Source organism: Nicotiana attenuata, unplaced genomic scaffold (genome assembly GCF_001879085.1).
Source record: "Nicotiana attenuata strain UT unplaced genomic scaffold, NIATTr2, whole genome shotgun sequence".
NCBI classification, from domain to species: Eukaryota; Viridiplantae; Streptophyta; class Magnoliopsida; order Solanales; family Solanaceae; genus Nicotiana; species Nicotiana attenuata.
In genome coordinates this window covers 1-15,130 of record NW_017677338.1, presented here as the reverse complement: position 1 = coordinate 15,130, position 15,130 = coordinate 1, and the positions used below count along the sequence as shown (strand labels likewise).

At 36.9% G+C, this 15,130-nt stretch overlaps 1 protein-coding gene across 1 annotated transcript; it reads right to left on the bottom strand.

Annotated features, from left to right (window-relative positions):
* Positions 1-5,930: 5,930 nt before the first annotated feature.
* Positions 5,931-13,951, bottom strand: LOC109221374 (RHOMBOID-like protein 12, mitochondrial). Its single transcript, XM_019385858.1, has 8 exons — positions 13,464-13,951; positions 10,292-10,412; positions 10,076-10,195; positions 9,085-9,195; positions 8,043-8,093; positions 7,116-7,220; positions 6,984-7,025; positions 5,931-6,267 (listed from the first exon to the last, which is right to left on the bottom strand). Exons 1-8 carry the CDS (start codon positions 13,829-13,831, stop codon positions 6,178-6,180), a joined length of 1,008 nt encoding a protein of 335 aa, XP_019241403.1. The 5' UTR covers positions 13,832-13,951; the 3' UTR covers positions 5,931-6,177.
* Between the last annotated feature and the right edge of the window lie 1,179 nt (positions 13,952-15,130).

The window sequence follows — 15,130 nt, the reverse complement described above, 5'->3', positions numbered from 1 at the left end:
AAAAAAAAAAATTTTTACTTTTTCTTTTGTAATTTCAAATTTCTGTTTTTTTTCATTTTTCTGCCCCCCCCCCCAACCAACCCCGAAAAAAAATATTTTTTAAATATATTTTTCAGTTTTAGTTTTTTTTTTTATCGGTTTGAAGGTTCAAAATTTTACAAGTACCAAAGTTATGTGTTCGGAGGTTTATGTGTGTGGAAGTTTACGGGTTTAGAAATTATAAAGTTGTTCGAAATTCCGCGGTTCGAAAGTTTATGAAATTTGTGGATTCGGAAGGTTGTTGGTTTGAAAGTTCATGGCTTCATATTTATTATATCTAAATTATTTATGAATACTCTTGAGAAGTCATTTTCCTTAATTTGCGTACCAAACACCGGAAAATGAATAGGATTACTACTTGTTTTCCAAGAAAACATTTTTTTGGAAAATATTTTCCACGGAAAACACATTTTCCGTTATACCAAACACACCCCAAGATGTTGCACGTATTGTTGGATAAATATGATTGTTTGTTTGAAGAACCTATGGAATTACCTCCATTTAGAGGTCAGTTTGATAATAGAATCCCATTACTTCCTAACAGTTCACCCGTGAATCAACGACCTTACAGATATCCAGGGATAAAAAAGAATATAATTGAGAAATTTGTGAATCAGATGATAGATCAGGGAATCATACAACATAGTACTAGTTCATATGCTTCCCTTGTGGTTTTAGTAGGTAAAAAAAGATGGAAGTTGGAGATTATGTGTTTTATAGAGAATTGAACAAGCAAACTGTTAAAGATAGATTTTCTATCCCTATCATTGAAGATTTATTCGATGAATTGGGGGCGCTAAGGTGTTCTCAAAGATAGCTCTTAGATCTGGCTATCATCAATTGAGAGTAGCACCTGAAGATGTTCATAAGACAGCTTTAGGACACACTCAAGCCATTACGAGTACTTAGTAATGCCTTTTGGCCTTACTAATGCTCCTTCTACTTTTCAAGAGCCGATGAATTTCATTTTCAGGCTTATTTGCACAAGTTTATCTTGGTTTTCTTCGACGATATTCTGATATATGGCAAGGGATGGCAAGATCATTTGCAACACTTGGAGATGGTGTCCAATTTAATGATGCAACATAAATTGCTTGTAATGAAGTCTAAATATTCATTTGGAGTATCTAAGATTGAGTACTTAAGCCGTTTTATTGTAGCAGATGGAGTCTCTATTGATCCACAGAAGATTACAGCAGTCAAACAATGGCCAAAGCCTGAAAATATCAAGCAACTGAGAGGATTCTTGGGCCTTGGCGGCTGTTACAGGAGATTCATCAAGAATTATGGCCTTATAAGCAAGCCCTTGACTGACTTATTGAAAAAGGATGGATTCTATTGGAATGATCAAGCCTTTATCGAACTTAAAGGTGCTCTTACTTTAGCTTCTGTTTTAGCATTACCTGATTTCAATAAGGTATTTGTGGTGGAAACTGATGCAAGTGGAAAAGGAGTGGGAGCTGTACTTATGCAAGAAGGTCATCCTATAGCCTTGTTAAGAAAAGCATTGGGACCTAAACAGATGGCTTTGTCAGTGTACGATAGGGAGTTACTTGCTTTGGTGATGGCAGTCACCAAGTGGTCACAATGTTTGCTTGGTAGACATTTTGTGGTAAAAAACTGATCAAAAATCCCTCAAGTACTTGTTGGAGCAAAAGATACATACCGATTCTCAATTATCTTGGGTGACAAAGCTGATGGCTTTTGATTATCACATAGAATACGAGAAAGGAGTAGAAAACAAAGATGCAGATGCTTTGTCAAGGATGACAGGTGCACAGTTCTTTTCTATTTTCATGTCATCAGCTGATTCTTCATTATTGCAAGAGATTCAGGAGAGTTGGCAGGCGTATGTGGAACTTAAAAATATGATCGCTCATCTACAACAATCTTCTGGCAGTTCTTCACATTCCTAAAGCTGTGTGGGCTGAAATAAGCTTAAAACTTGTTTTAGCTCACGCTTATTTCCAGTTCATGGATGGAATATGCAACAAGGAATTTCAATTCTGAAGAGTTACCTGGCAATTGCTATTATTCTGGAAGAATTGCAGTTGACATTTTAATTAGCATTAGAGGGAAAAGTAGCAGTTATTGGAATTTGAATTTCATTTTCAGTTGTATAATCGATCATATAAGTACATGTAGACAAACAGTTGGATTATGTGTGTATTGCGGATATTTTCTCCTATTTCTTATCTAAATCTCTGTTTCTTTACTGTTGAACTAGTTTCTCGAGATCTTCCGCGATCTCCTGGACTTGTTCGATCTAATTATCGACCGAGTCCGGAAGAAAAGCTCATCCTTATCAATATAGGAGTTGGTCATATTAAACCCGAAAAAAGTGATCCAAAAAAGAATTTGGCCTAAAATTTCATGGTACGTCCCACCAAAGATGTTACATATCCAATAATAAGATCCTGAATAGTGATTGAATTGAAAAAGTGCTACTTAATAGTAGAAAATCGAAGACACACGCAGAAACGAGACTCTTTCATACCTACTAACTCCTAGAATAAGAAGTAGGTCTCTTGTTTTAGGCCGGTTTTTGTGGGACAACATATGGAGGTTAAGTTGAAAGAGGTCCATCCATTGAGGGACAAATATCACCGAGTGTCACGGGCGAAGCTACACGCTAATAAGGGTGATCAATTGACCACCCTTCATCGGAAAATTATACTGCATATATAGGTAAAATACTAAATTTTAAAGGTATATAACATATATTAAGCACCCTTTGTCAGAGATTTTTTTTATTTCTTGTAACGAACCAGTCAGTCGTTCTGAAAGTTATAGCCCCGTTTCCCCCATTTCTGTTTCTTTATGTGTTGTTCAGCTGTGTTGAGTTGTATCGAGTTAGTAGGTTTGGGTTCGGAGCAGTTTTGGAATGAAATGAACACTTAGACTCTTAGTTAGAAAGCTAAGTTAGAAAAGTCAACCGGAAGTTGACTTATGAGTAAACGAATTCGGATTTGGATTTTTATGATTCGATTAGCTTCGTTGGGTGATCTTAGACTTAGGAGTGTGTCCGGAATGTAATTTGGAGGTCCGTGGTAGAATTAGGCTTGAATTGGCGAAAGCTGGAAGTTTAGAAGTTCTTAGGCTTAAATCCGAGGTTGATTTGGTGTTTTGGTGTTGTTTTGGGTGTTCCGGAGGTTCGACTAAGTTCGGTAGTGATATATGACTTGTTGGAATTATTGGTTGAGGTCCCGAGGGTCTCGGATGAGTTTCGGATAGGTTTGGGTTGTGTTGCGCTCGTTTTTCTTATGTTTCGACATCGTTTCTTCAAGCATAAATGATACTCCCTCCGTTCCAATTTATGTGAACCTGTTTGATTAGGCACGGAGTTTAAGAAAAAATGAAGACTTTTGGAATTTGTGGTCCTAAACAAAGCAAAAAGGGGTCAGGGTATTTGTGTGGTTATAAAAGCTTCTCATTAAGGGCAGAAATGTAAGTTTAAGTTAAATTGCTACCAAATTTAGAAAGGGGTCATTCTTTTTGGAACGGACCAAAAAGAAAATAGGTTCACATAAACTGGAACAAAGGGAGTATCATATTGAACAAATGAGCTCCGATTTCTATTTTGATTAAAGCATTAGATCCGTATCGTAATTACGGACCCGTAGCAAAAAGTATCGTCGAATTTGGACATCGTATGAGGATTTTATGGTCATTTTAGTAAGAGTTAGGTTGCTAGATTTTTCAGATTAATTAAGAAATTGCCACTGACGGCGTATTTAAAAAGTATTCACTGTTTGCAAATATTGAAACAACATATCTCATTCTTTATAAGGTCAAATTGAGTGATTCAAAAGCCTAACTTGACTAAAATTTCACAAGGAATCCATTGGAGGCATAACAAGCGAGTTTCGGGATCATTTAACACGAGATCCGAGGCAGAATAGCTGGCAGAAAAATATATAAAACAAGAGTTTGTTCATTCGGTCATATTTTGAGTTGGGGAGCTCGGATTTGGGCGGTTTGGGAGGCGATTTCTACCATAGGGATTGGGGTAAGTGTTCTTTACTCGGTTTTGGTTATATTCATGAATCCATCTTTGTTTTTGGGATTTGATTGATGATTTCAAAGTGAAATTGAGGGAGTTAGGGCTTGAGTTTTGGAGAGTTTTAGGTAGGGATTTGAGGGACCAAACGGAGTCCGATTTTGATAAATTTTATATGGTTAGACTCGGGAGAGGACGAGGTTTATTATTCTGCCATTTTTGACTGGTTTCGAGATGTGGGCCCGGGGGACGGGTTTTGGCTAGTTTCGAATTTTTGGCCTATTTATATAGTTTTTATTGTGGAATTCGATTCTTTAGCCTATGTTAATAGTATTATTTTGATTATGGATAGATTCAGAGCTCTTGGAGACCGAGTCGAGGGACGAGGACATCCCGGAGTAGGATTTTACGCTGTTGAGGTAAGTAACAGCTTTAACTCTGGCTTTGAGGGTATAAACCCGGAGAATTTGATATCATGTGATTGTTTGGAGGTGATACCCACGCTAGGTGACGGGCGTGTGGGTGTGCACCGCGAGGGATAGAGACTTGGTCCGTCCCGTGAGGCTGTAGGACCTAATGGCTATTATTTGTGGTTATGTGTTTACTTGTTGTTGAACTTGTTTGCCTTCATGTTAGAGATCATGTTTAGGCTTTATTCATGCTCACATTATTTGCACTCAGTCATAGAAATTATTGTACATGTTTACCTCAGTCTCTATTATTTTGATGATATGATGTGATATTTGATGTGGGCTGTGTTCCCTTATTTGTTGACGATGGTGAGGCTAGAGAGGTTCATGACTGAGTGAGGCCGAGGGCCTGTTGTAAGATATTAATACCATAGAGCGTGAGTTGTCCGCGTAGCACGTGAGTTGACCGTGCGGATCTAGGTATTGATACCATAGCGCGTGAGTTGTCCGCGCAGCACGTGAGTTGACCGTGCGGATCCAGGTATTGATATTATGGCATGTGAGCTGTCCGTGCAGCACGTGAGTTGTCCGTGCATAACGCTTGGGCTTTGGGAGCCCCTCCGGAGTCTGTACACACCCCCAGTGAGCGCAGAGTGTTGAGTGTTTTGAGTGTTGAGTGCTGAGTGCGAGTGCTGAGTGACATTGTTGTGAGGTTGTATTTACTTTAGCTGTTGCTGCATTTATCTGTTAAATTTCTTTGTGGCATTTACTGAGTTATGGAATTTACCTGTTTGTTTCTGTTTATTTTTAAATTGTGAAAATAAATAATTGGACTGTTTTACTTAGCTCGTCACTACTGCTCAGTTCCTTAGTTATTTCTGTTGCTACTGAGTCGGTTGTACTCATACTACACCCTGCACTTTATGTGCAGATCCAGGTGAGTTAGAGCGCGGCGATCGTTGAGTTCAGGCTGGCTATCTGTGGAGATTGCAAGGTAGCTGCTAGTATCCGCAGGACCTTGTTACTCCTTTTGTTATTTCTTCTTTGGATTGTATTGACAGTTATATTTCATAATTCATAGTTTTAGACGCTCATGACTTAGTGACACCCCGATGTTTAGGGCTCGTTTCCGTACTTTATATTAATTATATTTAGAGTTGATTTAATTTATGAGAAATTTAAATGTTGAAAATATTTTATTAAATTCTTATAATCGATTTAGTAGTAACATTTTGGGAAATAGGCTTGCCTTGTAACACGATAGGCGCCATCACGATCATGGTCAAATTTTGGGTTGTGACACTTCTTTCGAGTGTGAACACCCTTGGGAGAATTCCTGGCTTCGCCACTGCCGAGGGTGAAGCCACTGCCGAGGGTGACTTTTAAGAGTTATCACTAAACCGTGGTTAAGTAATATGTATTCTCACTTTTAAGTTGTAATTCTCAAATGTTATTGTTACCACTGTGAAGAAGAAGCAAACCAGTACCTAATTGGTCAGCAGCACCATGCTTTCAGGCTGCAAATTGCATTGACAATATCCATGAATTTAGAATGTGACAATTGCTGCTATTTAAAGGGACATCTCTTGGCACTTCACCCTAGAAGAAGGCAATAACTCAAGGGTGGGAAGGAATACATCCTAAATGCAATTTGGTACTATATATCCTAACTGCATTGTTCAGTTATATCTGCCGAAATTACATTTATAAGGACAAAGCAATGAGACTTCAGAATCTTCCCCTTCTTACTCGAGTCCATGCTATGGCAGCCGCGACAGCCCCGCCCAAATGAGCAGATCCTGAGACTCGAGTGTCACCCTGATGAAGACAAGAGATAAGAAAATGCATCATGATTCATATAAAACAAGTCATAGCAAGACTAATGTTTACTCTTTTGTGGAAAAACTATAGAGTAAGTTGAGATAGGATTAAGGCTCCCATGTTAGAACTGGCTCAAAGGCAAATATTTCAATCTGGCACGTGAGCACTGGGCTATCTGATTTTGTTTCATTCCCTCAACCAACACAGAGAATCAGCATAAGGGTGGAATTGGAGAGGTCGTACGACCTTTTACAGCAGACCATGTAACTGCATGCATTACTCTGCTAAATAGTCTGATCATGCAAATCAAGCAGTGGAGAATCTAGTAAACTTAAATATAGAAGGCATTTTCATGATAGAACACTAGAACAGAACAAGTAAACTTTACTAACATTTTGGTTTTTATTTTCATTAGCAACTGAGTCGAAGGAAAGTATGACTTCAGTGCATAGTAGTCATTGATAACTTAATTTCATGATAAAGTTGAACAACTAGGGTACCCCGGTGCACTAAGCTCCCGCTATGCGCGGGGTCCGACGAAGGGCCAGACCACAAGGGTCTATTATACGCAGCCTTACTCAGCATTTCTGCAAGAGGCGGTTTCCACGGCTCAAACTCGTGAGCTTCTGGTCACGTGACAACAACTCTACCAATTACGCCAAAGCTCCCCTTCATAAAACAACAAAAGACGAAATAGAGCTAGACGATCATACCTCCAATATTCTTAAGACATCTTTTCCAATGAGGAAGATTCCCTGAAGATTAGGATCATAGGCGTGTACAAAATATTAGCCAAATTTAGCTTTGGAAACTACCATCTAGAAAACAAATACACAATTACATACCAGTAAGATTGCTGGAACTGGAATAATAAAATCAAGATAGAGAGTCTTTTTAGGGAACAGGAATATATCAAGCAGCATCACTGCATTTACAGCCCCACTTGCACCCTAAATAGAAAAGCATGAACAGAAGTCAAGGCAAAGTGTAAAGATTGCATGACGCTTTGACTATCGGGGGGGGGGGGGGGGGACATAAAAGACGTGCAGAATTTTCCAATATTCCAAAATAATACCTTTTTGTTGTAACTTCCCATAAAGAAGTAAAAGGTTCAATTTCATCCATTAACCATTCAATTAGGAATTTCAAGGAATTCAGAAATCAAAGAGTAATTAACAGACATCTTCTCCATGCAAAGGATGAGAAACCAAACCAAGAACCATGTTGTTTAGAAGCTGGAATATTTCCAAGATCCCACATGCAAATAGAAATCCATAGGACAAGACCGAAGAAACATAACATCATTTTGGGTTTCGCTGGGAGTTACAAGGAGTTATAACAATCACATATAGTGGCTAACGAAAATGAAAACTTATGGCAATTTAGTAAACCATGGTTTGATAAGTGATAACCTTCCAAAAGTAATGTTCACTAATTACAAAGATCGAGACCAAAATGTATAGAATTGGAGTGGCTTATACTATGACATTACTCCAATTCTTTTCTCCAGAGCATATCTATTAGTCCAATTACCACAGCAAACACTACAAAGTCATGCAAAAAAAGATGCTTAACTACTGAATTTGAAGAAGACAAAGTACTATGTTAAAGAAAACTTGATAATCTTCATTAAAGATGAGAGAAAAATGACAATCCTATTTCAGATCCTTTGGAGTCCCATAAATTGTTAACATGGCAACACAAAAAATTGAAACTGGTGAAGGAAAAGGAAGAGCTAGCAGAGATCAAGAAGACGTAAGACATGAATTTACCAAGCCCGGAACTTGCGATGGATGCATGCTCTGCATTTGTCTTCTTTGTCCCTACCAAAGAAAGGTAACGGCCATGAACAACTTTTACAACCAAAGAGGTAGTGACGTTATATTCTCTCCATCAATTCATGTCACACAATTATCTCGACAAAGAACTTTTATTATGTAAATTTGACCGGCATATTTTATAGGTACTAGTGGAATAATTTATTTATTTTTTCGATAAGGAGAAAATGAAGCTACAGAGGTTCTAACTTGTGACAATTTTAAAGAAGCTGAAGCGCTTGACCAGTTGAGCTACACAACTGTTCTTAAGAAAATATTAGAATATTAGCTGTGGAGTAAGTTTGCTAGGAGACCATGACATTAAAACATAAATTTGATCTGTCAATTTATAAAAAATAATACTATCATAGATGTCTGTTAAACATTTTAGCACTCTCATCATGAAAAGTGACACAAAAGTTGGAACAGAGGGATTAATTACGAAATAAAGTGACCAACTCAAATCCTGCAGCACAGTCCACTTTAACTTTTCCTCATCCTTCTTTCTCGAATGTCTAATCATTAATAGGAAAAAAAACCTCGTGCATAACTGAGAAGGTGAAGTAAATCCAAAAACATACGCAAGCCAACTGAAAAACAGAAGCAATTACACTATAATCCCCTACACAAGTACCACAACTAACACCAGTACAGTATATCCTAAATTTTCCACTACCATATTTAATCACTTTTCATGTAGCGTTCTAACTGCCCCCCCCCCCCCCTCCCCCCCGTTCCTGGATTCTTCTGAACCATTAATAGGTTAAATGATTGAGATTTCCGGCTTCACTTTGTTGTGCTTTTCATGTTTCAGAGATAAAGTCTAAACCATCGACTTCTTTAAAATATTAACCATGAATTTTGCTATAAATTGGACTGAGGATTTAATCATGATTTAGTATGCAGGTAACATACACAGGTGTAACTACAAAAAATTTCATCAACTTCTTGGCTAAGGGAACAAATAGATATAATAAGGTTGCTGCGCCAAGATTACCTGTAGTGATGGAGCTATAAAGGCATGATATACCACGTAAAAAACAGAGCCAACAACTGCTCCAGATAGATACAGCTTCAGAAGAAACTGAGGCCCAAAAGTACTACCGATCTGCCAATAAAAAGAAATTGGAAAATGCCTAATTTACAATATGCCAATGAAGTAATTGCTTAATATTAATTAAGTGATTAATCAATTACCCTTATACTAAAAAGGTATAAATAACCAAGACAAATTGTGACATCGGGCCAAATGGCTTAGCAGTAAGCCATGTCCCTTTAACTGAGTTGACAGATAAAACTGGATCATTTCCACAAGTACTGCACTAGTTATCTTCTCACTTAAAATTGACTGTGATCCTAAAGGTGTAACCATCTAATGCGTCATTTCTGACAAAAGTAGCTCTTTCATTTTTCCAAGATAAGGGCTGCAGTCTGTATGCAGAATAATGGTATAAAATAATCAGAAGTAAAGATGAAGATATCAAGAAGCTTGCTAATGCATTTACCCCCATCTAAAATAAGCCATTTCAAAGTTTAAATATCACAAGGGAGGATACTAACCTTCTCAGCACTCGATTCCACCCATTTCAGTTATTTGGTTCTATCTAATGTCAATTCCTTTTTCCCCCCTAAATACCATCACTTTTAAAACTGAGATCGCTTAGAGGAAAAAAAAAAGTAATGAAATTTTTTATCAGATCAGTATGCATCGAGTTTACCACTCTTCCATTCATTAGCCCAAAGTCAGCAAGTGCTCAGACAGGTCACTGAAACACTACGTTTGAGCTTGGCCATATATCCATTAATGCCAGAGACAATGTTTCTTGCTAGGAAATATTTTTAAGACCCTTCCTTCCGAATGAAAAACAGGATACAATTCCATTAGTTGCTAGATTTCAACATCAAGAATTTTCAATGAGGTTACTGAATTGCTTACGAAGATATAAAGCTTAGTCATGATATAGAAGTAGAAAGACAGGTGACCTTACACTTGTTCCAAAGAAGTAGAATCCAACCATGTTAGAGATAAGATGCCAAGGATCAATGTGACTGAAAGCAGATGTTATCAATGTGTGAACCCGTCCACTTGTAACATTGTCCACTGAAATCTGAGCACCAGATACAAAAAAAAAAGTTAATCTAGTTGGAAAAAAATGTCTTAGCTGTCAATTGCATCAAAAAGATAAGTTATCTTAGTGACTTACCATGAAGTTCCTGATCATGAACCTATTATCAGCAGCACGCCATAACAAAAACACAGCTACATTAGCTAAGATTATTCCTAACACCACTCCATCAGTAGAAAACCTCCCAAAACCTGATTGCCTACAAATTGGAAATGCCCATGACTTTTAGAAAATAGAAAACATATGAAGTTGGACTAAAGGCAAGGGAATGGCATCACAAACATTGCCTTTTCTCCTGCCATAATTTTGAAATACAAGAAACAGGTTAAACATGACGAACTTCTAGCTGTCACAACTCACTAGTCACTGCATATCAGTGTCAACTAAATACTAATCAATTCATTCCATTAAAGATGTCATAACATTCCTTATCAAAAATATGTCATAACTTAGAAAATAGAAAATGTATGAAGTTGACTAAGAGCAATGGAATGACATTTACACAGATTGTCGCCATTTCTCCCATCAGAAAACTAAAAATGTTAGAAACAGTTTAAATGATTACGAACTCCTAGCTGTCACAACTCATTAGTTATTGCAGGTCAGATTCAATTAAATGCAGCTCACTTCATCCCATTAAAAACGGCATACCTCCACCTTGGTGGAGACTAAGAGTAAAACGTTCGAATAGATTACTAATATAGGAAAATAACTATTTAAATAATCGGTTTGTATGTGCAAAGAAAAAAGTACGATAGTTCCCGAAGACTATGTCAAATTAACTTTCTTGTATACGGGAGTTTTCTCCCTTTTGATTAATACAATTTACCTTATAAAAAATAAAATAAAGTAACATTACTTTATATTAGCTTTTTTATCAGCAAAATTAGTTTATAGGAGTATTAGTTAAAACGGTTGAAGGGCATATCTTAAGTCAGTTTGAGGAAGTGGGCAAGTTTTTCCAAACGGACAAGAAAGTACAGTAGCTCCTTTTTTTCTTAAATTTTTCACAGAGCAATATTTATCTTACTGTACATAACAGCACCAGAAGCTCAAGAAACATCTAAAGCTCTACTTCTATCATCAGCAGTGCTATTCTTAAAATTCAAATCAACCAGAGATCCCAGAGATCTTTGCACTTGCTGCTTTAAAGCATACTCCCTTTCATTATTTACACCTATTTCTTTTATTTATTATGATCAATCCCATAATCTCTAGGGTTTTTTGTAAAATCATGAGTTGAGTGAACTGCAGGCCTAATGTATGTCCCGTTTACGATTCCTAGCCTAAAGTTTTAAGCCTGCACATGAGATTAGGTTAAATTTCACGTGAAGATATGCCAGGTCATAATTTTATGATCTAAAAGTGAAATTACGTTGCACCTGTTATGAGATTTATGTGACTATCTATGAGGGACAAAATCAAAATATATAATTCAAACTTCTTTAGACCTTTTTTTCTTTTTGAAAATGATGGTGTTTGGGTTAGCTTGCGCTCTCCTGGACGACGAGTAACTATTCCACTAAGGCTTAGACATATGGAAAAAATTACCTAGTGTTTTTTCTCTATTTGGATTTGAACCTTAATCTCTAATATTTGAACCCACTTTATTAACTATTAGGCCACAGGGTTAGGTGCTTCTCTAGACCTAAATTCACATACATGAGATTGAATTTGTCGATTATTTCCCACCTACTATACACGTGAGACCCAAAAAAGGAAAAGAAAAGCTCAAACCTTGTGAATGCACGATGAGTGGAGGTAAATAGAATTCTTAACTCACAAAATGTACCTAACAAACATGAAAGTATAAAGATGAAACCAAATTTTTAGCAAGAACAGTTTGCCCCTTGGAGAGGTGCAAATTGATCTCACAATCACTAAGGCAAAAATTGGACCCAATTTATTTAAAAAATGTAAACGTAATCTCAATGGTTGATTAGAGGAAAAAATAGTGTGAGTATACATTATGGTGCAAAAGAACTTTACAAAAAAAAAATGAAGAGATTAGGGTGTAAATCTGAAAAATATATAGGGTGCAATTACAAAAGACAACAATTGCTACAACAACAACAACCCAGTGAAATCCCACGAGTAGGGTCTGGGGAGGATTAGTGAGTAAGCAGGCTTTACCCTACCCTGAAAGGTAGAGAGGGTGTTTCCGATAGACAGAGGCGGATCCAGTATTCGAACCTTATGGGTTCCCACTTCCCAACGATCTCAAATAATATACAATAATAACTGATTGGGACAAAAGGTTTCAGCAAGTTTTTTATTTGGCTGGCCTCTTTTAATTTAACTTCATTTGTAGTGTTTTTTAAGAAGAAAAGAGAAATAACAGAAGTGCCTGGGATGTTATTCTGTGAAAAAACCAAAGATGAAGTTAAAAAAACTATCAAAAAATGGATTCGAACCCTTGCCAACCAACTTACAGAAACATAGTCTAAGCAGGGTCCCCTTCGCTGCTGAACCAACATTCGTTTCTGGTACTGGGTTCCCAACTAATAATACTTATACCTTTAATATGTTTCTCAATACAAATACAGGATCCGGGCAAAAGCTACTGGGTTCCTGGGAACCCATACCCGATACTGTAGATCAGCCCCTGCCGATAGACCCTTGGAGCTACAACAATAACAACAGCAATAACAACTAAGCCAAGGGCCCAAACAAGTTGGGATCGGCTATATGGATCATTACTGCTTCATATAGACAGTAGATACAAAATGCAAAGGACGCAAGTTCGAAATTTTTAATAACTCCCTTTTTAAACAACTCCTAATTCTTCCCCAACTATTAAAAGATGAACAAAAACTGAAGGAACGACAGCTACGTTCAATTTCCTATCTCCAAAGAGACCAAGACCCTAAAGATCACACCTTATCATTCTATTTTGCTGCTAAAGCCCCAGAAAGTACAGCAAAACGAAACTTGGGTACAACTTATCTATCACAGTCCGCAAAACCAACTCCTTTTCTCAAAGTAAAGACTAAGACTTTATTCACTATACAATCTCAACAACAAACAAATAAACTTGATTAGTCAAAACAGGAAAACTTGTATGTCAGTGTAAAGATAATTGTGAAATTAAAAGGAAAAAGAAAAACTAGAAAACCTCTATTTTGCCTTTTAAAAAAATGTAATGTATATGATTTCTGTAAAAATTTATTTAGTATTGCAATGAAATGGCCAACCTCAAATATTTTGATAAATATATTAAAGCTGCTAAAAGGGGGGAATAATAGAGTACCAGCCGCGGCGAGAGGAACCAAATGAGAAATTAGAGTGAAAATTTCTTTTTCCAAATTGAGTCCTCAGAATCCCAACTGTACGGTTAACCAAATCCTTGCTCCGATCACCTCTGAAAATTCTGTTTGTTAACAGCTGCTTAGAGAAAAGTGGGTTTGAGAAAACCCCATGTGAAAATTTCACATTTTGTAGCCTAATTGAGTGTGTGTGTGCGTGTGAAAAAGCAGAGAAAAATTGTTGTTGCTGATAAGGGTGACATGGGTTTGTCTTGGAAGTTAGAGAAAGGAAAGTTTGAGAGGGATTTGTGGTTGCATTTGAGAGATTTCTGGGGATTTTGGAGAGGAGTTTGAGGGACAAGAGCCTCTGCATAATTTCCTATAGGCTTTTTTGTTGAAGCTCCGTTTATGCTTGGAATGGTGTTATTGGTCTGGTTTTGTATTGTTTTGTTCAGTGTGTTTTCTTGTGAAAAAAATTCCATGTTATACAACGGACAGTAAACAAGTACATATTTGGGTCATGAGGTCTCGGTACTTGTAAAATAGTGTATGAGATATTTGTATGAGTATATATATATATATATATTGTTACTAGTCTTTCGACGTGTATGCCGAGTCATGTATATATGATATATTTAAGACTAATCAAGTCAAAATGTTCTTTCAGAATACAAAGAAATAATTGAAGAATTATGCGTACCTTGCAAAAGATTTTGATGCATAATCAAAGTTTAATCTTGAACAATAAGCACATGCTTTCAAGACCATGTATCATCCAAATTTAGGAAAATAAAATAGCAAAAAAATATTGATATGTGTATGAATACCATTTTACAATGGCAGAATAGCCTAAATGGCACTTATACTTGTGTCACTTTGTCATCCCGGTCCCTCTATTTAATGAAGTTTCATCCAGACACCTGAACTCAGTCAAAACATGTATTTTAAACCCCTTCAGCATTACGTGTTGGTCACTCGCCTGACGTGGAGAAAAAATCATGTCCACATCAGATAAATCAATGCCACATCATCGACTTATAGCCCGTTTGGCCAAGCTGCAAAAATCAGCTTATTTTGATAAGTGCTTTTTTTCAAAAGTGCTTTTCTCAAAAGTACTTTTGGTGAGAAGCAGTTTGTGATTGACTAATTAGTTTGAAAAGCACTTCTGAGCAGCAATTAGTGTTTGGCCAAGCTTTAAAAAACTGTTTCTAAGTGTATTTTTCTCAAAAGTGCTTCTCAAAAAAGTGCTTTTGGAGAGAAGCTACTTTTTTCTGCTTCTCCAAAACTGCTTCTGCTTCTCCTCAAAAGCACTTTTTTTCCTTCCAAAAGCTTGGCCAAACACCTCAATTTTTGGCCAAAAGTGCTTTTGGCAAAAAAAAAAAAGCACTTTTGGCCAAAAAGAAGCTTGGCCAAACCGGCTATTAATATACCTAAGGGAAAAAGTAATTGGGAAAAGCAAGAAAAAACCCTCTTCTTTCTGGAATATAAAGTTAAGAAAAGTGCATCTGAAGAAGCGATTGAAGATAAAAGTTCAGAGCTTGAAGAAATCCTTAAGAAGAAAAGCTAGGTTCATTGTTGCTGCATTGGCTAAAACGTTGAAGAGATTGAAGGTAAGTGAGTCGCATTTTGGGGATCGTCAATAAACCGAAGCAGCCGCAAAATCAATTGCTGG